This window comes from Heterocephalus glaber, unplaced genomic scaffold (assembly GCF_053883595.1).
Source record: "Heterocephalus glaber isolate CG9 unplaced genomic scaffold, H.glaber_assembly_v1.0 deba00000621, whole genome shotgun sequence".
Classification (NCBI taxonomy): Eukaryota; Metazoa; Chordata; class Mammalia; order Rodentia; family Bathyergidae; genus Heterocephalus; species Heterocephalus glaber.
The window spans coordinates 25,600,335-25,627,730 of NW_028258153.1; the positions used below are offsets into that span (position 1 = coordinate 25,600,335).

At 40.2% G+C, this 27,396-nt stretch overlaps 1 protein-coding gene and 1 long non-coding RNA gene across 10 annotated transcripts in view; one reads left to right on the plus strand and one right to left on the minus strand.

Moving 5' to 3' along the window:
• The window catches only part of LOC147829400 (uncharacterized), a 210,684-nt gene extending 189,680 nt beyond the window's left edge, over nucleotides 1-21,004 (minus strand). For both annotated transcript variants that reach the window (XR_015449205.1, XR_015449204.1), the window contains exons 1-2: nucleotides 20,863-21,004; nucleotides 20,381-20,681 (exon numbers count right to left, since the gene is read on the minus strand). This is a non-coding gene — a long non-coding RNA (uncharacterized LOC147829400). The remainder of the gene's footprint in view (nucleotides 1-20,380; nucleotides 20,682-20,862) is intronic.
• The window catches only part of Chrm2 (cholinergic receptor muscarinic 2), a 131,250-nt gene continuing 124,767 nt past the window's right edge, over nucleotides 20,914-27,396 (plus strand). For 2 of the 8 annotated variants that reach the window (XM_087206290.1, XM_021263644.2), the window contains exons 1-2: nucleotides 20,914-21,053; nucleotides 21,319-21,468. Coding sequence is in view for 1 of the 8 variants with exons in the window: in XM_087206287.1 (XP_087062413.1) it covers nucleotides 22,594-22,661 (68 nt within the window). In the remaining 7 variants the exon portion in view is untranslated. The other 6 variants (XM_087206288.1, XM_021263643.2, XM_087206289.1 and 3 more) reach the window with 4 other exon arrangements.

Here is a 27,396-nt window from a genome sequence, read left to right on the forward strand (position 1 = left end):
CAGATATTAGACAAAAAGATGAGCAAGAGAAAAATATAGAGCAGAGTTACAGTAGGACTAGAATGAAATACCACAGGAAAAGTGTGAAAAAGAGCAAAACACAAGGCAAAAACAGGTCAGTTGACAGAAGTAGAACTGTGCTCTTCTGGCAAATGGAAGGAATATAAATTTTCCCTAAATATTCTTGAGTAATAACGAAAGCACAGACATTCACATATACAACTACCAATTTCTATCTGGATTGTTGGGTTATAGGACATGAAAAAGACAGGAAGGCAAGGTAATGAATGGGGTGGAGTAAGTGGGTAGTGGTTCTGACGATGCAATGGAAGAAATTAGTCATGTGGGAGTGGAGGTGCAGAGGAAATTATGAAGAAGAGCGGTGATATGTGTCTGTGCTCCCTAGGAAGAGTGAGAAAAAGCAACTCTTGACAGAATTGGAGAGAGCTCTGGATGTTGAACTCTTGAAAAATGGAACTTTCTCTGAGATATTTTTACACTTTCCATGACAGAACAGAAAGACTATTCAGTTTGACAGACACTTGGGCTACATTTCATGTTTTTTTTCCCATTGGATAGCTGATGGGTAGTTGCTTCCTCTGTCTTTCTATTGAAGTAGGTTCACTCTGTCTAGCAGAGGCAGCTGTACCATGGGTTCCTGTCCTCTCTTAAGACAGACGCAAGCATCACATGGTCATGAAAAGGAGGCAGATTATGTTTCTTCTCTCTTTCCAACCAGTAAGAATGTTTTTTTTTATAATATTTTAATTCTCCTGAATGTTAACAATGGGTCATATTCTCATCCAAAAAAGAGGAAACTGAATAGATCATGCATGCATCTCTGACATTTACCAATTGTCAAATGTTAAAGTGTAGTTAGAGAACATGATATGAACTTAAAACCCAAGGATACAAAATAGGAGCTTTAGACAGTGCATGGTTATGGAGTGGAGAGTGATATAGGTGGTAGAATGAAAGAATTAAGGTTATTGTCTTCTAGACAGACTTGTCTCACAGGCCAGAAAAGGAGAATACCCATAACTCTCTGAATCTTTTAAAGCTATCCTGGTTTCGTACCCCATTATGTGTACAGACATTATGTCCAGTAAGTGGACTCTACCCTTGCACAATAAGGTTGTAACCTGCAGAGTGTCAGGAAGACAGCTGTTTTGTATGTTGATGTCTGCAGATTCACTGTGGCTCAGAAGATGCAATGCTCCATTATGCCCAGCAAGGTCTCTGTCTGGGAGCTGTGACTGCCTTTGTAGGCTGCAACCAGTGACATAGTACCACCCTTCCACATCTTGCTTCATTTATCTAGAATGTAATATCATTTTTCCCTCTTAAGCCAAGAAAGTTTGCACTTTTCTTCATTTCGAATGTGTATAATAGAATAGCTTCTAAGAACCTCAACTGTAGTTATCTTTCCCACTGTACCCCTCTCAAAAACAAACCACAAACCTTGCCTCATTAGGGAAGTATTATCTGCACATCTGGGGAATGGAAGTAGCTTATGTGATAGTTGAAATTCCCCAGAGATTTCTACATATCTCTTGTACACTTAATGAGGAAAAGTTACTTTGCTTTGTTTTCTTTTGTTTTGTCTGGTGCTGGGGACGAACTCTCAGTCTCACATAGGCTAGGTAAAGAAAAATCTACTTCATAAGTTTTGTTGAATTTCAGATGTGTGTATGGGAAGTGGTGAAGTTGAGTGGGATATCTTGCAATACATATTGTCTGTGTCACTTTCATCAGTTTGGATCTGCTGAGAAACAGATACAAGGAGTCAGATGGGTATGCAAGATGTACAGACTCAAGGAAAAGGGCAGGAGCAGACAGGGTGATCTTTTAGACCAGGATGCAGATGTAATATTATTGGAAGTGAAAAAAGAATGAGTAAAGAGAATCTTGGTAATTTTCAAAAGAATTTCTGAACCCTTGACAGAATGCCACTAGCTGGAGCTGTCCCACCAACATGAGCCAACTGTGTAACCTCTGCTGTTACCAGGGGAAGTTGGTGGAGACACGGACTCTATGGATCCAGAAGGAGAGAAGCTCGAGTCTCCAGTCTACTGGGCACACCACAGAAGGTATTCTCAGATGCACATTTCATGGCTGCTACAATGTTGATATTATTCATTTCCTTAAAAATTTTGCTTTGTAATATTTGATGACTTGCTATCATTAGATTTTCTCAGTCTCAAGTGAGCCAATACTATATTTAATGTGCTATTTTTAAAAATAACTTTGATAAAATTATTATGCATGTGTTGTTTGAATTTACTTCTTGTTTTATCTATTTATACATGGAGGCATAAAGACAAATCTCTATATAAATATAATACCTATCTTTAGTATATTAATTAGATTGTGTCTATGTCCTACTCAAATTCAGACTTTATGTAAGGAAGTTATAGTGAGAAGCCATATTGACATCTCCATGGTAACAGGACTAATCAGTTCCTACTACCAGAAAGGCTCCTTCAGACCAATGGCATAATCATTATTCTCTCCTGCAGTGCTTACAAAGAGCTCCCAAATGAATTTGTGAAGAGTTAAGTTTCTTTGAATTTAATTTTCTGCCTGCTCCAACACTACAGAGGAACACCTGAGTCTCAATCAAAGGGATGCCTATTCTTAAACTAAGAAATCAAGTTTACATAGTTCAAGCCAGGGTGTGTGTGTGTGTGTGTGTGTGTGTGTGTGTGTGTGTGTGTAAATTTTATACTTATATAAATTTAACACTTAGTTATTAGTAGCTGGGTCAAATCTCAATAAAAGGATGAAAATGAACACAAGGATATATGACATCTGAATTCACATGTTCTCTCATGTTCTGATGACACGGGTCTTGGGTAAACTATTTTAACCAATCTTTAGCTTTTTTTCCATCACAAAAATGAATAACTGCTCATTTGACTTCTTCTTGTAGTTTCTAAGAAAGTCAAATGAGTTATAAGATTGCACTGGAGTGACTGTGAATGTCAATGAGAAAACACTAAGAACTAGAAATTGTAATGTGCAAGATAAATTACTCATGGAATTTATGCCTGGCATGATAGCTTTCTTTCAGCAAAGGGGTGAGCAATCTTCTAAAAGCTTCATATATATATTATATATATATATATGTATATATAATATATATATAATATACATATGCCTTCACTTCTGAGAAAAGAGAAGACTGCCCTCTTACTCATGTATTTGTTCAAAAAGTACCTTTCAGACACTGTTCTAGACCTTGGAAATGCAACAGTGATTGAGAGGGAATTGGGTAGACAAGGTCTATGTTCTCAAGAAACTTTGTGCTCCACATAAATCTTAGTGTGTCTCTTTGCTTGTGTGCCCAGGAAATGGATTTTGAGATAGAGATTTGCCTACAGGAATGCATATTAAGAATCAAGATATGAAAGAGAAGGAGAGATACAAGAAGGAAAAGAAATAGGAAAACAAGTTTGGGCAGAGGGAAAGTTAAAACTGAGACTTACCTGTAACAAAGGCTGCAACAAGCTCCAGAGGCTCTTCTGGAGCTGGAGTGGCCTTCCCACTGACCTGGCATCTTATGTGGGCTGCAGCTTCCTTTAGTCAAGGGCAATTCCAAAGCAGCAAGTTTGTAAGATGTGGTCTGTGAGCAGGCAACATTTCCACAGCTCAGGGAATGAATATCTAGGTCTTTAAGGGTTTTCTGAAAGTGGTTCACAACATTCAGAATGACAAATTAATGTATGCTGTATCAGATGGTTCATGAACTGAGAATAAGAAGGCAAAGCAAGGAATTGTAGGGACTCAGGGAAAGAGAGGGCTTTTATACAGAAAAGATAATAGAATATTGTTGTAAGACATCTAAAAAAAAGTGAAGAACTGAAGCCTGAAGAAGAAATGAAAGGAATTGCAAATACTTTGGGGAAGAACATGGTGGGTGTGTTTAAAGAACAAGAAGGAGGTCAAAGAGACATAAGTGAGATGAATAGAGAGGGGATTTGTAAGAAGTAAGGTAAAAGGGATGGTATAGGGGGATGCTGTCTTACACAGCTAAACTAACCGTGTGTTAGCTTAAATTTCCTACTATAGTGAGGCTCTGGTAAACAAGGATGACAACACTCTCGCACTTTTGGACTTTATATTCTAAAAGAGGTGGGAATTGGGGACGTGGAGCAGTAGATTGGAAACACAAATATAATGATTATTTTCAATAGTGGTAAGCAATAAAAAGGACATTTCTCAAAGAATAATATGATAGAAAATTCATAAGGATAGTAGGTATCTTTAGTCTGCATAATCAAAATAGTACCTTTGGAAAGGTGATAATAGAACTGGGACCCAGATCACCTCAAAAACACATCACATATGTAAACTACTGAACAATAGTGAAACTGTATGCATTTATGTGCATTCATATTTATCTTACTTGAGTTAATAGAATGTGGTTGTCTTTGTTACTTTTCCCATTGCTGGGACAAAAAAACAGGCAGCCAAAGTTAAAGAAGGAAAGGTTTATTGTATCTCACAGCTTGTAGAGATTTCAGTTCATATTCCATTGGCTCCAAGGCAGGGTGGCCAAGCAGAGGGGCATCACAGAGGAGAAACTGGCCATGGCAGAGCAGGCAGAAGGCAGGAGGCAGTGAGCCTGCCTTCTTTGTGTCCCTTTATATTTTATCCAGGCTACAAACCTATTGATGGGTGCCAGCCACACCCTGGGTGGGCTTCCCTTATCCACGCTCAGAACTTTACTAAACCAACTTAGTTATCACACCCTAATCAAGCATCACACACCCAGGATCCAGCCACTTCTGAAAAGACCCACCTATCAGGGGGACAAACAAAACAGTGTCCTTGGAAAAATTGATTAGGGATGATTAACTTTACTTATGGCAAACTCGTAGCTGGGTACAAGATGTTACTTGATTGATTCTTGAAGAGAATTTGACCATCGAATCCTGGGGTTCAGTTTTTCAGGGATAAAACCAGAATCTTAATCTACCCCAGCTCATCACTATTACTCTAGGAATACAAGGCCAATGCATGTCCAGAGAACAAGATAGATGGAATGGGTCTAACTGAGCCACCATGTGTCAATTTTTCACTTGTTTACTTAATTAGAACTTGGTGAATGTAACTAAGGCAACCGCCTATGTGAGTCAATTAACTTCATACAGTTCCACAGTCACTGAGAAAATTTACAATCCCAACTAACATTCCAATCCAATTCACCTCAAAAAAATGATTATACGTGGCATATCATGTACAAAACACATTGCTGTGCAATAAGTAAACTAAAACAGCCAATATATGTTGTGTATTTTCAAGAATATTACAAGCGTATTAGAAGAGGTGATCTTTTAGAAAGACAGAACTTCAGGCTATCTGTGATGAGTATGATGGATGCACAGTGGTTAGTCATCAATTATTAAATATTGCTTTTGATCACAAAGAAGATAAAGCAGGTGAATTTAAGCAATTCCTCAGCAATACTAAACATTAAAGATCTTGCATTTGATCAGCATTAATATACAGCAGGTATAAAATATAACATTGATTTATTTACTTATTCTTTTTGCACAGATACCAATAATTAAATTATGTCCCTGAGAAATAAAAATATGTATGGAATTATTAGCACTCAGTACCCCAGAATGTGACCTTTTGGGGAGGTAAAGTGGGTCTTTACTAATCTCAAATAAATTCATTCATGAGGACCCTAACATGATTAGCATCTGCATAAAAAGGGCAAATTTGATGACAGACATTCATGTAGAGAACATAGACTGTGAACATCAGGGTAACAATCTACAATTCAAAGAGAAAAACCTGAATGGATCTTTCTTTTGTAGTCCCTAGAAGAATTAATCCTGTGAACACCTTAATTTTTGAGTTCTGGCCTCAAGAAATGTGAGACAGTTCTTAGTTCTTCAGACCACTGAGTTATAGAAGCCCCAGCAAGTGAATACACAATGTTTAAATATGTTCTCAAATAATGTCTTAAGGTAGAAAAACTATTACCTAATGCAATGGTTAATTCAAGCTCATATATTTATCTAATTCACATGGAAATAAGAAGTTTGGAAAAGATTCATTTTCAAGATAACTAAAAATCACTCCAAGTACTGTTATTTGATAAATGAATAAATTAATATTAAATGTGTATATTAAAGAATGCACTTAACATAATTCAGCCTGAGGATTATTGGGATGACTGAAAGTATTTTGCAGAGTTGAAATACAACCAATGCTTGAATGAGCACAGGGCTGAGAAAGATTGTGTGTTCTGGCTATGGCCCGAGAGAACTCTACCTCCTGAGTTGCTAGAATAATTTGTATTTATTGTTGTTGTTTTGTCTTTTTAGAAAAAATTTGCCAGGCTTCTATTTGTCTGTTTCCTTTGTGTTTGTATGTCTGTTTTCAAAAGCTCTTTAGTTCTTATCATTGGACCTTGGCAATTGTCTAAGTACATGGGAATCAGAAAAATTACAAAATTTTACAGAATCTGTAAAAGTTTCATATAAAATAAGAAAAACAAATAGGTCTGTATGAGTCACAAGACATATTTTATGACCTTTTTAAAACATCTACTTTTAAAGCTCAAGAGATGTCTGCCTGTTTGCTTTTGTGAGTTTATAGATAAGTCACAACTGTTGCATTTTGCTGGAAGTCTGTCTTCTGCCTAAGTATGCTATTACTTCATTGTCGTCCTAACACATGAGGTCAGCTGGTGTCCTGTCCTAATCATCCTGTGTGTGTCTATGTGCATGGCACATTTGGGATGTATTTATGGAGTGAGCCTCTAGTTTATGAACACTCAACTTTTGCGCAGCTTGTGGGGAAAAGAGGTAGACAATTTTGAAGAACACAACTGTTCTATGTTCTTTAATTCAGATAATCTGAAAGATTTATTGACATAGTAAATTCTTTCATGGAGGATCTGCATCTTGAAGTACAAGCTTTAAAACCATATCTCTGGATCATGCGGGGGGAGAGGAAGAACTCAGATTTCCTGCCATTTGTATGGATCCAGCTTTAGCCCGAGCCCCACACCTGCTGCCGCCCCATTCCTGCTTGCTCTGCTGATATCCCATCCGTCTCCCTGGCTTCCAGCCCTTTGCCCCTCCTCTTCTGTGTTCTCTCCCTAGGCAGCCTCAGCCTTGCCCACGGCTTCAATTATCACTTAGGGGCAAATGACTCACAAAGTTATATATTTGCTTAGACCTTTATTTTGAGATCCAGAACTGTATTTTCAACTGTCTACTTATCACCTCTTCTTGTTTTTCTCAAACTTTCTCCAAATCCAAGCCAATATATCCAACATGATCTATCCTCTGAGGCTTTATTCTCTTCCAGTGTTTCCTATTAAGTGAATGACCTCACCACTCCCTCTGCCAATAACCATATCCAGTCTTCACAAAATTTCATAAAAGCTACCTCATCAGCTGCTTTAGGAGTCATGCCTCTGCTCAACATTATGTCCCCACTCAGAGTTGCCACCACCTGTGCATTGGACCTAGGAGTGGCCATTTGACCTGGCCACATCTTCTCTTGACTTCCCCTAAATAGTTACTCCCAGTTGTGACGAGAACATGTTTCTGAAAGACATGTGATTGTTGTTCTACCATCCTACACCCACTTAAATCTTCCAATGGATTCCAACTATTTTCACTAAAAAAGACAGGATTCCTAAACAATAACACGATAGTACCATGCATGGCCTCCCTCCTCCATGCTTTCTTGATCCACCTCCTTTGGTACATGACTGTGTAAATCTTTTTCCTTTGCCCAAAATAAGTACTTTTATTTTGTTTTTGTTTTTCTACTATCCATAGTCTCTCTTACTACAGAATATTTGACTTCTCATTCCTCTTACTAGAAAATATTTCTTCAACTTTTCACTGGATTAATTTCTATACATTTTGTAAATATTAGGCTACTCCTTCAGGCTACTTCTTAGGCCACCTCTTGATCCATCTGGAAGATTTTGATCCCTCTACTGCATAACCTCAAAGTAACATCACATCACAACATCATATTTATCATAGTTATAATTTTCTCTTTGAATTATTTGCTTAATATGGTATTTTCATATTTTCAACATTATATCTCAATTGTGTAGTCCAGATTAGGAATATTGTAATTTCTTATAAAATATTTATTAAATAAATGAAATATGATGAGATTGCAATGAATCAGAGACTCCTAAGCATTCCCCCCAAGGTTAAAAAGAAAAATATGAAAAATTCATTCAATCCCTGGTACCAAAAAACAAACAAACAAACAAACAAAAATATGAGAACTTCAGTTAGGGTGTAAAGATAGTGGTAATAAATGACTGCATCTGAATGAAATAATTGTAGAGGTGATAAATCAGGTAGGCCTTTAGCTACATGCCTAGGGTTGGATTTATAAGAATTTCAGATACTGGTGTCAACATCTACCGTGTTTTTCAGAATAAATATTAGTGTGTGAAGAAATGGAATTTTATTTAGAAAGAAATAGGATGAGAAAATACTGGGACTGTTCAGATATAAGATCCTTGATCAAATTTGTTTCAGAGTTCGTGGAAATATCTTGGGGCTTGTATTTTGCCTGTTTCAAAGCCTTCCCACAATCTTAACTGTCGGAATTATTCCTACTCCAGAATATAGCATATCTTACTTATTAACATCATCTACTCTCTCCTATAATTTGAGATTCTGAGTGCCATGACTGCCCAGAGTGTCAGAAACAATCAGAATAGAACAATATGTAAAGAGAACAATACTTGTGGCATAGGCAGCAAAGTCTCATTTCACACTCCCATTGCATATACATGCTGGTCACTTGTGGCTCCAGACTTCAGAGCTCTAGTGTCTTAGTACCACTATTGATGCCCTGGAAGTAACGGAAAGCACAGGAGGCTCTTTATTGGTAACTTCATGTTCAAGAGTGAGTCCTATCAATGCCACTCATGTTTCACAGGAACTTATCACACAGCCCCATCCCACCACAACTGCAAACCTACCATGGAACTCCAAGAAGGGAGAATTAGAAATATTTGGTAAACTTCATAATATCTAATCAGAATAGTATCTTTACTTACTTTTACATTTTATAGTATTATGATCATTTCATATTATGTCCTGTTACTCATTTTGTGGTTATTTACTGCTTTCCTCTTTTTCAAAGAGGCCACCCCAAAAAACTCAATATTGTATCTTAATCTTTATCTCTAGCATGTAGGCCATGCATGGCATATGGTAGGCAGTAACTAAATAACGTGTACTCAATGAAAGACTGGATAATGCATGGTAGCTTATTTGGTCCAAGCCATCAGGTAGTGAGCTCAGTTTGCTTTTATTTTAAGTGAAACTCACTGGTGTATTGTGAAGATGAATAATCAGGAAGCACTATGTGATTTAAGGAAGAGACTGAGACTAGCAGATGGAGATGTAAAAACAGGCAATTCAGAAGTGGAAAGTTCAAAGATACTGCATGGGGAATGCAGCATTGGGTCAAAGATAAGGTCCAACTGGCTTTAGCAAAGCTCAGGTGAAGGGACTTGATGGTCATCCCAGGACTATTTCAGGGGCTATTTATGTTCCTTTCTCAGGTTAAGATCAGTACAGTCACTCCCCAAATCTGAGAGGTCTGAGGAGTCTTGGCAAAGAATAATTAACTACCTGGTCTTATCCTGATAATCTGTTGGGAGCCAGAGCCTTGTCCTCTCTCCAAGGTACTGATTTAAAACTGCAAAATATGGCTGAACTGTCCTTGGTGCTGAATATTTAGTATCAATAAACTGCTTTCTCAAAATTTATTGACTCTCAAAAAAAAAATTTATTGACTCTCTTGCTGACCTGAGATGTGTATTGCAGTCACTGTACTTCACTGAAACTTTGGTCCACAATACCTGGCACAGTTATATTACTACTAACATAAAAACCCATCTGGAAATTTGGATAAATGAAATCATTGTTAAGCATGTGGTTTCTGTGAAACAAGTAAAAACTTAGTATATTTGCTTCCTATGGCAGCTGCAACAAATTGCTTCAAACTTGGCTTAAAACAATGGAAACTGATTATCTTATAGTTCTCTATCCAGAAGTTTGACATGAATCCATGGGCTAAAACCAATGGGTAGTAGGCCAAGTTCCCTCTGGAGGCTCTAAGAGAAAATCTGTTTTCTTGTATTACCCAGATTCTAGAATTTGCCTGTGCTTGTAGGCTCATAACTTCTTCCGCTTTACATCTTCTAAGCTATAAGTGGCCATCCTCCTCATATCACAACACATTACATTAGACTAAGACCCCCATTGTTAAGATAGTCTGTGATTTCATTCAGCCCACTTGAATAATGCAATATAAAGTCTCTACCTGAGGTTGGCAGGCTGGCACTCTTTATTCTATTTACCATCTAAATTCCCTTTTCTCCTTGTATGGTAATATAGTTACATGTTCCAGGGATTATAATGTGCACATTTTGGAGGGATTATTCTGTCCATGAAAAATGGTAAATAAGGGGGCCGGGAATTTAGCTCAGTGGTTTCATCGCCTGCTGCGCAAGCACAAGGACCCGAGTTCGATCCCCGGTCCAAAAAAAAGGTAAATAAAAAATTGCAGATTATAAAACCATAATAAAATAAAATTGATCAAAGGAGCATGATGAATAACTGGTTTCTCTTTCTCAATTTCCATATGTACATGAAAATATAAACACATATGTGAAACACATATTTGTACATATATACATGTATGTCATGTGTTACATATGCATTAACAGTGAAATATTAAAATATTTTAATTATCTGGAATCCCTTAGGGAGCTAGGATGGACTCATTGCCGTTTAACAGGTAAAGAAAATAAGACATTAATGAATTAAATGACTTATCCAAGACCTTATAATACAGAAGAATTGAAATCTGGATCCAGAGTATTTTCTACTTGACATCCCTGTTGTAGTCCATTTAGGAACACAATTTGTTTTGTAATAAAATTATAACAAAGCTATCAAATGATTAATCTTTTTAATTTATAAACCTGAAAGTCATGGATTCACAATACTAAGGTAAGCTGAAAGCATAGAATAAGTTCATGATATTGGCCAAGTGAGCACTCTTGAAAAGGTGTGCTTGGGGCTGGGGATTTAGCTCAGTGGTTCTGGCACCTTCCTTGAAAGTGCAAGGTCCGGAGTTCAATCCCCAGTACCAAAAAAAAAAAAAAGAAAGAAAGAAAAGAAAAGAAAAGTTGTGCTATGAGGAAGGAATACTCTGATTCTCTCAGTGCCCTTGTTAAAAGAAACTGATGTACCCAATGTGGCTAGGTGTGTAGTCCCTGTTCACGCCATTGTAATAGGAAGACACTGTGCACACAAAGTACATCTTTTCATTGAGAAGTTTAAGCTCTCCATTTGAATATCTTCCTACTTCACAGACATGTGCATATAAATAGACACATTGGAGGAGTTTTTTTTAAATGGGTCAAGATGGTCACTATTGAGAAAAAATGTAAACATCAGTGATGGCAGGGGAGATTTAGGAGAAGATAAATGGAGACTTGAGATCTACCCCTAAATAATCATTCATTTTCAAATCTATGCTGTTTGGAATTGTATTATGAAGTATTATCTTTGCTGGAGAGCTGCTTTTATTCTTTAGGTCTAACTGAAAGCTAAACAAATACTCTGCATGTTTATACACAGTCACACAGAAATGCTTAAAATATGCTGTCTTCCTAGCAGTGCTGTGCTTTGTAAAACAGGCATTGAAGATGCTATTTATATCTTTAATGAAGCATTTAGATTCATTTTTATGGTTCACCATGGATTCCTTTGAGAGAAACCGTGGCACACTGGTTTTAAATACTAGATTCTGACCCCTATCCTTGGCGACTAAACTGCTATAGTTCTCAATTCTGTCCTCCACTCTTTCACAACACCCCCAAACTATTTTGAGTACATTCCTTTTGTCTGTGCCATCAAGTTAGTAAAGAGGCTGAACTGCCACTAAACAAGGGGAAAAGTGAGCAAAAAGAAAGAAATAGAAGCTGTTTTAGAACTCTTGTTGTTTTAAATACTCTCTTTAAGAGCTAAGTAGAATGTGTTTATAAGCTGCACTTGAGGGCCTGAAAACTTTCAGTTCAGTCTGAGAGACAAGCTGTACCTTCTACCAGTTTAAGAAGCACAAAACAGCAATGATTCAATGCCTTTTTCCTGACTGCTCCTAGTTTAGTTGCTCATAATCCCATGGGCATACTGTGGGCTTGGCATAGGGAACTGGTTCTTAGTTGTACTAATTGGATCTTGAGTATCAGGACATCAAATCTCACTTGGTAGAGGGATTTTCCATAATTACTTCCCACAGCCCCTCTCTCTAACATTTTTCTACAGGATGCAATCAGGTACACAATTCAGTCCTATTTTACTGTCTTTGTTAGCCTTTCAAGTGTGTGCTTTCCCCTTAGTTCATAAGTTATCTTCACTATGGATAGTTCCAGATTACAAACAAAAATATCAGCCATAAGTTCTATAAGGAGAAAGGATATAATAAAATTTGTCAATTTTCACTTTCCAAACAAGTCTCTCTAATGAGTTATAGTAAAAAAAAGTTCTAAGTGATATGGAATTTTATGTGATATATGAATAATATGTTTATGTTAATGTGTACAGTTTTATCTAGCCTGAGTAAGAAGCTCAACAGAAAACACAACCCACATTTCAGTTTGAGTTTTAAGTCTTCCATGAGAATGACCCTCATAATAATGTAATATTGAGAAATGTCCTCTGTAATTCAAGCTGTAAGCAATTCATCTATCACTTAGAATTAAAACTGCATAGTCTTGAACAGAATTGACTTGACTATTGAGGAAGAGTCCATTATGTTTACTCCTTGGCTACAGTAATCATACCCCAGTGAAAAATGCTAGTTGTTTCAAAAGACAACAAATCATAGCTCAGATCAGAAATAATTTAAGGAGACATCTAGGTCTAAGGTAACACAGAACAATTAGGATATAAGAGTTTGGGGTCAAGATGATCTGGTGAAACTCTAATCAATCCTTGAGGTGCGGAATAACAGAGTACCAGTTGGGCCTGAGAGAATGATTAAGGATGAAAATGCTTAGAATGTGAGAACATTTCTGAATTAGGTGGTCAGCAAGAACATTTGATTTCCTTCTATAAATGCATAAATTTTTAGGAGGTTAGTCTGGATCATTTTGCTATCAGAAAATATTTATAATCTAAAGTTTCAAACTAGTTCCTATTAATACAGATACCACTGCTCATGGCTTTAGAAGCCAGAGGAAAGTAACTGTAGGAATTCTGCATTTGCTGTGAGGAAAGACAGGCATCTTTGCTTTAGAAGAGAAATTCCATACATCTTTTTTAAGAGTCATGTAAGATCAGGGAGCACCTTGATTTCATATTTTTTACCAGGAGCTGCTAAGTCTACAAAAGTAAAGAAAGGGAAACATTAGTCAGTTACTCCTTCAACTGTGGTCATGATACATATAATTAATAAAATAACTAACTATATAATTAACTGGTGTGACTTGAGGGAACAGGATTAATTTCCTTACTGAAAATTTCCTTGTTTCCAGCCACATGTGCCTCTATATTCCTCTAATATGTATTTTTTTTAATTAAGAAAGAAACATATGAGTAGAAGTAGTTGGACTTTGATACAGAGAAAAGAAATCCGTCACATACATCCCCATTTAATCACATGCCAACTGCCAAAAAATTTGTATCAGTCAATATCAGTGAATCATAATTCATTTACAGAATGCCTTAGCAAATAGGATTTTATTTAATCTGTATCATGATTTTAGGGCAGAATTTATATATCATTCCATGTAAAGGAACTGAGGTTAAGTATTTTCTGTAAGGTCACATATGTAGTAAGTGGTAAATTTTCAGCCTCAACATGACTTTGTCATATGAAAGATTTTGAATTTAATCTTTCCAACAAACAAACAAAAACAAACAAAAAATAAACCCAAGCAAGTCTAAAATTCGTATCTTCCCAGTCTTCCATCTTCTGCACCTTTCCCCAAATTGTCCAGGTGATGAAGCAACAGGATTTTCCTCTCCAGCATTACTCTTAGGAACTGGGTGGCTTATTTCCTACTGTCATGTTGACAGTTTACATCTCTTTCCTTTCTCATTCACCACTTATGACTGTTGACCAGCTCTGGTGCAAGACCCATAGCAACCTGAGAGAACATTCTCCAGGGTAAGCTGGCAAACTGAAGGCACAAGTTAAGGCTCAAAATGATCTTCCTTTCTTTTAAGTTCATTCTGTGAACAGAAGCCACATTCCACTTCTTAGATATAGGAGATATGATAAAAAGTATGAACGTTTACAAAGGAAATGTTTTAAATTTAAAAAGAATTATTACAGGAAAGACACATTGTTCTAAATTTCCCTCAGAATATTCCCCTCACTGAACTCACTTTTTTATCATTCTTCCCACTTTCTGAAGCAGTTTGGGAAGTCTTCCTTTCTGAGTGTCTAGTTGCACTGTCATGGCTGCCTCGATGTCTGGAATCAGTTCAGAACATTTATCTTTTGTGGGCCACTTTCACATTGCAGTAAAGTCAGAAGGTTTACCATGCCAAGCCCTCCTTTTTGCTGGATGGCACTCTCCAGGAGCATTCACTGTATTTTTTATAACACCTCATAGAGACATGAAAGATTTCAGAACTGCTTCAGAAAGTGGCAAGAATGATGACAGAAATGCATTCAAAGCAAGGCGGAGTACTTTGAGGGTGATTAATGGCAATGTGTCCTTTTTACTGTAATTTTTTTTAGTTTTATGCATTCACCACATACTTTGATCACTCATTATATTACTCCCTTCTCCAATGCCGTTATATAATTAGAATAAGCTGTAGCAGCCATAACCAACAGTTCTCTTCTCAAGAAATGTGCCAGAGACACTCAAAGCTCAGTAAGTTCATGGTCAGTTTATTTGTTTCAATGGACAAAATTTTTTAAATAATAGAAAAGAAAACTACAGAGAGTTTAGAGATACAATCTTAAACACAGCACACTGGGCAACCAGCATAGGAGTGCTCCTCTCCCATCATAGGCTTTCCCATTAACTAGCTCTGGAGATTAAACGTGGCACGGAATTACTTGGGGTCTCATCTGATCAACAGGAATGGTATAAATCAGAGGACCAAAGGTCATTGATAATGTCTTCAATTTTAGCAGTAAATTTCTGGTGATTGGTTTAAATACTGAAGTATTGTTTCATCACTAAAGTGTTTTATGGACAAGATCCAAGCTGTCATAACTTCTAAATTCCAGGTAGAGTTTAAGTCACCGACAACCCACCTATGGAATCAGGTAGAATTTAATTCACCAACAACCCACTGATGTAGATGCATTAAGTTCTTTTCTGAACCTTTGGTTACACCAAACTTTTTATCTAAGAATATTTTGGGCTATGTTTTCTTTTACACTCCAATTAGAGCTTTAGCTTCTGGGAGGCAGAAATCCTTCCTTATTTTTTATAGTCCTAATTGCTAAGAGAATATCAAATGATATATAAGCACTGTTGAACCAGTCCCAACACTTTAAATTCAGTCTCTGTTAGGCTTCTGAGAAACTTTAATTTTTAGAGGTTCCAACTGGTATTCTTAGAACCACTCTCTAAAATTAACACCATTGTAATAGGAAAGAAAAGCAATGAATGGCAGCTTGTTTACATGAGACTTGCTCAAGAAAGAAATATTTCTAGGGGGTTGGCATTAAGCTAGATAAACTGTCTACCCCATATGCTGGCATCAGTAAAAGGAGAATATATTCTGCCAGCTGCAGAGTTCTAAGGCCAGGTTATGAGTCGTTGTTATTAAAGACATTCAGCGATTACCACTACATGCTTGTTAGGGACCCCTTTTAAATTAACTCACTTTCTAAGAAAATATTTGTCAATAAAAGCCTTGTGGGAATAGTGTATTTACATTGACTGTACCTAAGGCCTTGCCTCAATCCCTTCTGCGGGGATTTATTGAATACTGACCTTAAAACTTTGTAAATGAGGTCCTTAAGCCCAACACCCATTCTCCTTGCTGATTGAATGGGGAATAAGGGGAAAAATGTCCAAGATGTGTCTTATTAGTCACACTACATTAGGGAATGCTAGTGAATATGTCCTTATGCATGTTATTAGGAGAAACAGCCTGCTTTTCAAGTGAAAAGATCTATATGCAGTGATATCACCAGTCACACAGAGCTAAAACTTCCTGGGAAAGATGCTACTTTCTCCACTGCAATTATCTCACTCTCAAGAATCAGAGGATAGATCAAATGTAGTGCGGAAGCTGTCACGTGTCATGATTGCTCCCAGGATGGGAGCTTTGGCATGGTCAGTATTTACAGCTTTCCCGTGAAAGGCCATTTTTCACTAGCTTAAAAACCTAGTACGTTATATGATCTGAGAAATTATGTGACTTGCCATGAGAAAGTGATTATTTCACTCTAAGAAGAGCATGTTTCCCTACAGACCAAGAAGACTCAAGTATTCCTGGACGACTTTTAGCTACAAAGAATTACTGAATCAAATAATCTGGGGCCTCATGTATATATAAGATATATTATATCTTATATCATGTATAGATAAGGTATATTATGATAAGATGTTCACTTTGAACGTATTACAATCTTTTCTCCTCCATCAGATATTTTAGCATCTAACTGAGAGGTAGAAGTCTAAGTTGTTTGTCAAAATATACCTGGAGATAGATGTTGTTGGAACTTTAAGTTCACTGGGTCATAGAAGTCCTCTAAACAAACTCTCCGATCTACCTCCTGGCTGGAGACACACACACACACACACACACACACACACACACACATGCACACACACACACACACAAGCACAAGTGCTTCTCTAACCAAACATGTATCCCACGTGGCCTTTCCTCCTGTGTACTTAACATTGATTTATCATCATTGCAGCTGCTTAGCATTTTACAGGGTGATCTCCCTCCCTCTTCCCCTGCCATTTCCCCCTTCTTAATATTCCCTGTCTGCAAGAGAGCTCTGTATTTTAAATATTTTAGACTCAGCAGCAATAAATGTTTTCAGGCTTTGGATAACACTACCACTGCTAAGACAGGAAGAGTTTAAAACATCTGTGATGCCAAACTTCAAAAAAAAAGGAAAAGAAAAAAATAGCAAAGCATTGTTTGTCAGACTGTCACTAAACATTGTCAATCAAAATCAGTCCCATTTGTATATGAAACTTTCTATTGCGGAATCTGAAAAAGAAAAGCCTAGGATTTTCTAAAAGAAAAAAGAGAAAAAGAGATAATCTTTTCCAGCTAGAGAATAGAAGCTTTTAAGTTACTCCATGGGAAGGTTTGTGGGAAAAATAAATAACTGAGAAAAATAGCAGTATCTATTATGGGGCTATTATTAAGATTTCAAACAGTGAGGAGTACTGAAGCATCCATTTCAAGCAGTGATTGTCATGTAGTGGAGATGTACTTTGAACCCAGGATTGATATATTTCAAACTAAGGTCAAGGAAAAGTTCCATTGGCAAAAATCAGATAAGTCAGCCAGGCTTTCCCAAACTTCCCACTAATAAATCCTGTGCTTCCCTAGGTCAACTCTTGAAAGGCTGCTTGAGTGAATGGGAGCTGAAGGACCAGACCAGATCTCCCAATCCTGGCTCAGTTTACCCATACCAGCAAAGCCTTCACCTTCATCTTATTTTCAGTTCCTTGAAAATACGGGGGCGGGGGGGGGGTGTAAACTCTGATCACCATACCTGGTGAGAAATCAATAGAATGGTGCTCGCCACCCTCTTAATCTACTTACAATGAAAGAGTGTGGACTTATGCACCTAATTCCTGAAACCTAATTATTGCTGCACTGAAATCAGCATGGCGCAATAAAATATGCACCACACTCCTAAGAATGAGACCCTTTGTCTTCTTTTCTTCACATTAGTATGACCTTATTGACAGTCTTATTCAAAAGCAAACTTTATGGAAGATTCAAAGTCATCCCTGCAGGAATCAGAGCAATTCAGTGCCTGACTAAAACTAGTGTCATGAGGCAGGAGTAATGAAGTTTGGCTTACAAGTGGAAATTACTAATTTATTAGAGTTCTTTGAGGTGGAAAATAGGCATGTAGATAAAGAAAAACCCATAGATGCATTCTACAAAGTCTTTAAAAAGCACCTTTGAAAATGTTCCACACCAAGAGTTACTAATAAATGTAAATGCTATATTCCTGGGGTGAAGGAGCACTCTTTTATCTCAGAAAGACAACTTGCTTAAGAGATTTAAAAAATGTTCAAAAACACATGCTCATTTCCTGTCTGGAAAGAAACTAGAAGGGGAGAGGGACGGGGTCCCCTGGGGTCAGTTTTATGATGGGTTATGTTTAACATGCTCATCACACGAAGTGCATGAGCAGCGCAGTTCCATTGACAAGACTTCCTATTAAATATTTGTTTCAGTAGGCCACAGGTGTGACTCAGGAACCTATATTTAAAATGCTTTTTTTCAGTACTGAGATTGAACTAGGGTCTGCCACATGCTAGGCAAATGCTCTACAACTGAACTGTATCCTTAGTCCCTTTTTGATTTTGGATAGGGCCCTGTTCACAGTGTTGCTCAGGCAGCCCCAGAACTTTCTATCCTTCCGAGTAACTAGGTGTGTGTCACCACTCCTGGCTTCTTTTAAAATATTAACTGACATAATTATAACTAATTCCTCATATGCCAGGCTCTCAACTGATGACTTTTCATGAATTATTCTACCATTCCTTAGAACACCTTTAGTATATATTACTGTACCCATTTCATAGGTTAAGAGACTGAGGTACAGAGTAGCTCAATAATTTCTCTGAAAGGACACAGTGCACAGGCAGAGATATAAGTACAGGTAATAAACTTCTCTGTGATGGGTTGGGAGAAAAAAATCATTGATAATTGTTTACTAAAAATACTGTTTCAGTTTGCAACTCCTTCCAAAATGCCTTATGGACAATGACTTCTATTGAATACAGTATTTTAAACTTTGATTTATTGAACTATAAAAAAGTATTTGTTAGCTTTCATTGGCTATTTATTTTTAGAAATTGGTAGCCCATTACTAAGACGGCATTAATAATGCAAAGGAGAACAAAATAGCAACAAATCATTGGGTTTTCTTCCCTGTTGCTGGTCATGAATCCATCCTCTTCATTTTTGGGGGGCCTCAGTGTATGCGTGTGAGTGTGTGTGTGTGCATTCAAAAATATTCAGGCAATGTCATGGAAGCTTAGTAGACAGAATCAATGGAATAGAGAATAAAATTGTGAACTTATTTTCAAAAGAAAATAAATTTTTTCTCCTAAGGGAGAAAAAAATAACAAAATCAAATGTTCAGTGCCATGGACCCAATGCTGGGGAAGCAAAGACACAGAACAAGACACAGGCAGAACGGTGCTGTCTTCATTTTTTTATTTTAACAGGGATCTCATCTCCCAGTGATGACAGGTTGTGAGTGTGAATATTGAAGGTAGAGATGAATCTTCGTAATATTTTATGTCAAGATAGCTTTAATCAAATGAATCAAGCTTGTGTCAAATTCTGCTTAGAAATTAGTTTTGAGTTACCAGAAAGGGCAGACATTTTCAGTATTTCTATCTCTCAATGAATCTGTATTGCTGTATAACTAATCATGATTGTCAGTAGCTATATAGTTGCTTCATTTGGCTGTCTTCTCTTACTAATTAAGTTAGAAGCACATAGAGAACAAGAACAGGAACGTTTGTTATGTTGTGTGTCTCCTAAAGCCCAGCAAAGGTCTGAGCACCAAGAATTGAACTGAATTGAACTGGATATGTTAAATTAATTTACTAGTCTTTGACATCTCTGTGACCTAAAAGATGATGAGCCCCATTCTGTCCCTCAGTTTAAGATTTCAACTATTTTTCATTTTATGAAGTTAGATGAAAGAACATGCAATTTGATAACACATATTAATATTACCTTCATGTATACATATACTTTTACAAAAGCAAGTATTACTGTCAGCTATACTTGAGAATAATCATATCATTGTATCTTTATCAAATGAGGTTAGCACTTAAAAATAATGGGTGCAATGTTCAGAAGGAATTACTCATTAAAATAAGGTAATAAAAGCCTAAGGCTGGCCTAAACACGAAAAACTTTGTGTTCTGTTTTTTACACGGACATCACAAATTCCCCCGAAGCACCACACACATTTTGCAGTGTACTTCCCATTAGCTGAGCTTTGTGTGAAACAAGAAAGCAAAGCAAAACAAAATCAAACTCCTTCTGATGCATTTGGTAACTTCTCAAACAAATACATAATCCGAGTAGTTCAGCATGATTCTATATTTACTACAAAGCTTAGTGCATTTAGTCTAACAGTTCCCCACCTGGAAAAACTGGGTTTAAGTGTCTTCCGAGATCAACAAGCGATACTGCATTCGTCCCACGATAGGACCTTTGTAGTCCACACATACTCGCAGGAATGGGCTTAGGGACTGGTGCTGGGGTGGTGATGGCCAGACTGATGTAGAAATTGCAGGTGGAGAGCTGGGCTCTGGGGATTGACATGGAGAGAAGCAGACAAGACCAAGAGCCAGGAGAAAAGGCTGTCGTGTTCGCTCGGAAGAGCCGCCAAATCAGAAAGCAGACAAGATCTCATTGGAGGAGCTCCTTCCACGGCAACTAATCCTGTCACACGGAAAGAAAATTGTAAATGTTCTCTCCAGAAATTGTCCGCCCATTGCAGCTAATTGAACACACACGCACGAACGCAGACCGGCACTCCTGCTATTACCCCAGGCGCCTGGGTTCACAGACCCTCTTCGGCGAACGCGGACACACACACACACACACACACACACACACACACCCGAAGTCTGCAGGTTGGACGAAGCTTGGAAGTCGCAGATTCCCTAGGAAATCGCCAGAGGCACTGGAATAAGTATTATTCCCCCTACACTAATTACTACTTCGCGGCACTTTGGTGAAGCAATGAATCCCGCCCAGCCCGGCGCTGTATCCAGGTCTGGCTTCTATTTCGGTCTCCAGGCTCTTCTGCGTGTAAGCCAGGTTTGAAAGTCGTATTTGTTTCTCCTTCTGTAGTTTGGAGTAGAGGGCGGGGGCAGGGGCAAATGAACTCTGAGATCCTCCGCGACTGGTCCCAGACCAGCAGAGCGCGGGCACGGCGCAGAGTGCGCGACTCTCTCTGCATGCGCTCGAGCCCCGCAGCCCTCGCCCAGCCTCTAGGTCCGGCGTCTCCCCGCCTCCCCCGCCCCACCCCTGTAGTGTCGCGACGCCAACTAATCTTCTCCTTTTCTCTTGCAAGATCAAGGGAGAAAGCAAGCCAGCGCCTGGCTTCGGACTCTAAGCGGTGCGCAGCTCGCGCGGGCGGGTCGACCCCCGCGCAGGGCTCCTCGCTCCCCCAGCCTTCAGCACATCGCAGCCAAGGGTGGACCCGAAGCTAACGCACAGGCAGGTAAGGGCTCCGCGCAGCCCACTTCGCTTGCTCACTCCGCGGCCCCGGTCCGCCGGGCTCCTCCCGGCGCGGAGAAGTCTGGGTTAGGGGGAATTGGAGGGGTCCCTCACACGTGCAGATTTTCCAAAGGAAACTTGCGCTCCTGGGGCTTGCAGAGATGAGGGCAGCGGTGATGGGTTTGGAAAGAAGGGGGAAAGGAGGCACAGCGTGGGGCGTGGGCGCGATTACGCGGGTCACTGGGTCCGGCCGAACGTGGAGAGAGCAGGCTTCTCCAGCGTCGCTCCCTGCTCCAGCGTGACATCCCTTCTGCTGTCACCAGCCCCCGCCCTGTGACCGCCCTCCCCAGATGCCCTCACGGGAAAGACAGGAGAGCTTTGCCCCTGGCTCCTCAAGCTCCTGAGGTCTGACCGTGTTGTCTGCGCTTTGCGGTGGAGGCCCCTCTTGTTCCTGCTCCGCAGGGTCCTCGGCTGCGCCTTTGGAGCAGCCCCTCGGTGCTGGAGGGAGCTTTAGTGTTGCGCCCGAGGACCGCGGCCAAGGTTGCGGGGGTAATAAAAATGGGGAAAGGTTTCCCGGACGAAAGCGAGAGAAGCCGCCGGGCGCACAAGGCTGGCGTCCACCGCGGCTGGGGATAGGGCTCCAGCCTGAGCCGCTGCGGCCCCTGAGGGCAGCTTTGCCATCGAATCACTGTGGGTCCTGAACCACCCCAGAAGACTATGGGGTCATAGACAGGGAAAACCTGAGCCTCACATGTCCCAGGCGATGCGCTTGTACCCGGGGACCTGAGCCATCCTGGCTAACTTGTGGCTCTCAGACCAGGAGGTGCTGTCCAAGCTCGGTGGTGCGCAGAAGGCGCCGAATTCCACCTGTGAGCTCCTCCTGACGCCCCTAGGGTGCCCCCTTTGGAGTCCGTGGAGCTCGCCTAGCGCAGCTCTCCAGTGCTGAAAATCCGCCCAAATTATTGACCTGGAGCGGGGCGCACACCCCCTGTCTCTGTGTGCCTCGGGGGACTCTCTTCCCTTTCTGTGCTTCCTGACCGTCGCTGTCCTCGAGGCTGCTCTGAGCCACAGAGCTTGTCCGGGGAGGCTGGACCGACCCGCTCCCTGGCAGTGAGCTCAAGAATCTTGCATGCGTGCGAGTATCCATGGAGAAAGCCACTCGGTGCGCAGAGGCAGGAAAGGAGCCTGGACATGGAGGTAAACGCTTAGCGCGCGCAGACCTGTCACCCAGGCCGCCCTCTTGTGTCCTCAAGTCGGTTCACGGCCACAGCGCGTCTGTGACTGCAGCCGCCCGGGCTCTGAGTCTGCCCGCCAGCGCCTGGGGAGCCCCGCTACCGCGCGGGCCTCTGCTCCCCAAGCTCCTGAGCCCCCTGGCGCTGACTTTCCAGTTCCCTTTGCTCCCTTCTTTTCTTTATTGTTTTTCTTATATCTTTGCTCTTTTCTTAGCGCTGGGTGCCAGAGGGGAAGTGGCAATTTCTGATGCGTCCAATCCCTGGTATTGGCAGCCAGAGACACGAGCACACTTTCCCCACGCTCTGCCACACTCCCGCCTGCGCTCCAGCACGCAACCACTGCCTGCCTGAGAAGGCACAGCCTCCATCCTGAGGGAAGCGGGGGGCGACCTGGAGGGCCTGCAGGATAACGGAGTCTGGGTTGGGGGTGCACGTGGTCACTCTGAGGCTCCAGCAGTGCGGGGCACAGAGGGCTCTGAAGCTGCAGCGCCCCTGGCCAGGGTCCCCACTCTGCCTCACTTGGTGTCCCTGCCAGAGCCACCCAGGGAAGTACAGTGACCCAGAGCAGGCTTGGACCAGCATGTCCCTTCTCTCTGCAGTTCTCTTCCCTGGGGATTTTGAAGACAAGCAGTTTATGAATTCTGTGTCAATGAACTCCAGACTGTGTAGTAAAGGCCTTTGCATCTTATTGCTGGCCATCAGTATTTACATATAAATTGCTGGATAAGTTTATGGTTAGAGATATTATATGTATAATAACAGATATGAGTTTTCATTGCTAAGCAAATATCAGGGGTGATGGTAGACTGAAGTGGAAACCACTACCAATTAGGTATACCTTTGTCACTACTGGGGGATAATATCAAGGCACCGGTGACTGTAGAAGTCAAACCAGTTGGCATGGCCAGGAGTCAGTTTCATGGTGGGAACTGTGCAGCATCAGGCTGCAATTCAGAAGGCAGACTTATGAGACTCTGGTCAAATGGATGGAAGAATTCTATGCCCAAATTTCACTGCAGCTTTGCAGGCTTGGCAGCTAAGGACTCAAGAAGTAATATTAATGCCAACTGAATTTTCATTGTTATCACTACTATTAATAATGCGCTCCAGTTGTGGCAATACAATAGGCAGGCAGCTTCGCTGTGTTTACTTTCCTGGGGTAAATGACCTTGCCAGTCAAAACTTAAAAATAAAGCTCGACAACACCACCCCTCCAAGTCATGGAAGATTCTGCCAAGTTGTTTTACTGTTTTAAAGCTCCGTGAATGAGGTGGATTGAGAATGGGAGTAGGGCGAGGACCCAAACTTCAGAGTGGGCTGCCTGGCAGATGTTTGGTCTTCTATACAAGAAAGAGGTGATGCTTGCTCATCTCGTGTCCCTGAGGGTGCCTTGGAGGGGTTTGGAGTCAGAAAACAGGTGGATTGGAAATCCGTATCACAGTCCACACACAAGAGAACCCAAGGAACACATGTGCAGCTCTTGGCTGGCTTCTGAGTCAGATGTGAAAGAGACTAGCAGTTCAAACACAGTACAAATCTTTCTAGGGTGTCTCAATTTGGGGGGACAGTACTTCTGCCTTCACATTAAAAACAGGCAGGTGAACAAAATCCACACTGCCCTAAATGTGACCCTGTTCTCTTCCTTGCCAAACAGTCCACAAAATGGGAAGCTGGGTGCATGTTAGGGGGCGGTTTCCCAATACTAGTACTGAACTACCAGCCCTCAAGGTCAAGGTCAGAAGAAGAACACACAGCTTCAGGGGTAGGAAGAGAGAGTGCAGTGCCCAGCCTGCTGGCTGGTGGTTAGGGCCTGAGGGTGTGACTGCAGTTCCTCAGTGAAGAACAGTCCCTCACCGAGCTATAGCAATGAATGACGTTAAAGCTCCTGCAGAAGAGAAAGAGAAGAAATCAGGATACTATGAGAGGGAAATGAAGGGGACTGAGGGGAATAAAAAAGAAAAGAGAAATCCCAGAGGGCAAGAATCCTGCAGGACTGGGTCCAGCCTCCACCACACGTGGTGGCTGTGCTTGGAGAGTGTGAGAGAATATTCCTTAGTCTGCGCAAGACCACTCAAGGCCCATTCCTAATCTTATCTTAAAATGGCTTCCTTTTAAGAAGTGACGTAGAAACTGCCTTTTGGCCCACAGCTCCCTGAAGGACTGGTTTTCTCCATCGACAGTGATTCATCATTTTATGATGTGGGTTGTTTACGTCATTTTCCTGGGTAGACTCCTTCCTATCAAACGCTGTCTGTGTTTTCCCATGGCAATTAACAACTGTCTTCTGTTCCCCATCATGTATCCTCATGCTGCTTCCCTTTGGTTCTTTGAGCAGATGTTTGGACTCCTCTCTCAAAGGGTCAGCAGGGCAAGTGTCTGGATTGCACAGCCCCTGCCATGCTGGGTCATGTAACAATGCTCTGTGTTTGTGTGGGGCAAGGACAGCTGGCCACCTCTCCAGGGATATGTATTCTCAAGGTCTGAAGTCTCTGACAGCATCCAAGCAAGAAATATATGTTATCTTATCTGTTTTATTTATTGCTTCACCCTTGCAGTTTAAGGCAGTGGCAGCACATCTTCAGAACTTAGTAAATCTTGGTTGAATAAATAAGATGAACTCATTTTGTCATTGCAGCTATCCTACAAAGTAAATGCTATTTTCTTGATTTTACAAAGGAGGAAGTCAGCATATAGAAAGGCCCAGTAATGGCCCAAGATCACAAAGCTGACAGGATTTAATCCTGCTGGGCTCTAGAGTCCTTGCTGTCTGACGGTGCTGGTGGGTTTTTGTACACAGTTGTACCATTTGTTTCCCCATATTTAGGGAAAGCAAAACTGTAGTACTCAGAGTTCAATGACATTCTCTCCATCTGTTTAATTCAACTTTGAATATTTTTGTTTGATCCCCTAAACCCTAAGCAAAGAAAATTCAGTGCCAAGTAGATTCTCAGGTGTCACAACATGCTTGATCTATATAGTCAGTGGTTGCTTAGCAAAGGGAGACAGAGGCCCCAAAATGACAGTCAGGGAGATGTCACGTCTACGTCTCAACAATACTGAGATCTTACTAAAAAGATTTTCTAGTGTCTGAGGCAAGGAGTGAAGGGGAGTTTTGTTACTATCCACTTGAACTCGTGATAAGCGTTGAAGTGGATAAACAGACTTCCTAAAGTGACATAGCTAAAGAACACACACGCCAACTTCTAGTCTGACTATCTCTTCATTTTGCCATGCTGAACTCTATTGCTATTGTTGGGACTGAAAGTGCTAAATTTCAGTGGTTTCATTTAATTTTAAGCTGAATGTGTTGTCCGCCTTTGCTTTGAAAGGCATAATGTGACTTTGTGAACTCCTGTTAATGAAAGATGAGGTAGGCTCTGTTTGATTTACCTCCTTCTCCTCTATATATTTTTTATTTAGTTTGTTTCAATTCTTCTTTGTTTTTGCATATGTGCAATCTCCTTTTATACTATGACCTAAATATACAATCATCTTAACTGGTGTTGTTACCATGGTAATATTTCATGGTAGATAAGGGTACACACTGAAAAAATCATTTTTTTTTTTTCATTAGTAATGGAATTCTCTCCCCCAGGCTTACGCCGGTTTCCAAGTTTTCATTAATTGGCGCCCTCTTGTGTTCAGTAGCAGGAAGACCATTGATTGAATAAGACAAGGACTTCATTTTCAAGGCTTAAGGGGAATTTCAATTTCAATCACAATTTGGAGTGAACATAAATTAGAAAGATTTTTCTTAATATAATTTAAGAGGAGATTAGAAGAAGACATTTGCTATCTGGGAATTTAAAATGTTGTTTACTTATGCAAGGTTCTAAAAAGTTATAGCATAGGGAGGGATATTTCTTTCCTTTCGTGCTTAATATTGTTGTGAAAGTATTTTCATGGGACAGGGACAAGGAGATACCATTCACATATCTCTGGGAAGGGAATCCAATCGGATATTGGCTGTGTTTAAGTCTTTAAGACTTCAAAATGGAAGTGTGCTACCTTTAGAATGGGATATTTTTCTTGATGGAAATACTTGGAAGTTTTCTCTTTCTATGCTTTTATGAATACTAATATCAACTGTACATTATCATTAATTATGAATGACATGACAAACTAGAGCTAAGGCTGATATACTATAAACATCTCTTCTTCCTTCCTCCCTCCAAATCCCATAGCCACCTTCCAATCAGTCACCAAGGGAAAGCAATCCCATTCCCAGGCTGGGTCTAGAATCCACCTCTCCCCCCCATCAGCACCTCTTTTACAAAACTTTAGCCACCTCTCACACTCTGAACCATCACCAGAGCCATATGTTGGTTGCTGGTCTCCCACCCTGCAATCTTTCCCTAGTATAATTTATTTCTTTCACTGTCAGGGCAACCTTTCTAAAATGCAAATCTGAATGTGTGATTCTCTTGTTAAAAATTCTTCAGGGTTGTTCCACTGTTTCAGATAATCCCTGAAATTGAACACACATGAGATCTTCCACAACTGATTAAAGCCATTTCCCTGCTATAGCTCTGCCAGTCATTTCTTCATTCTTTGATGGTATAAGGACAGAGTACACACAAATAGCTTACTAGCATGACTGGCACCAAGTAAATGTACAATAATATTAGGGAATATAATTCCTTTTTCTTTATCTTCTTCTTTTCCTTCCTTTTCATGAATTTTAAAATTATTATACCAAT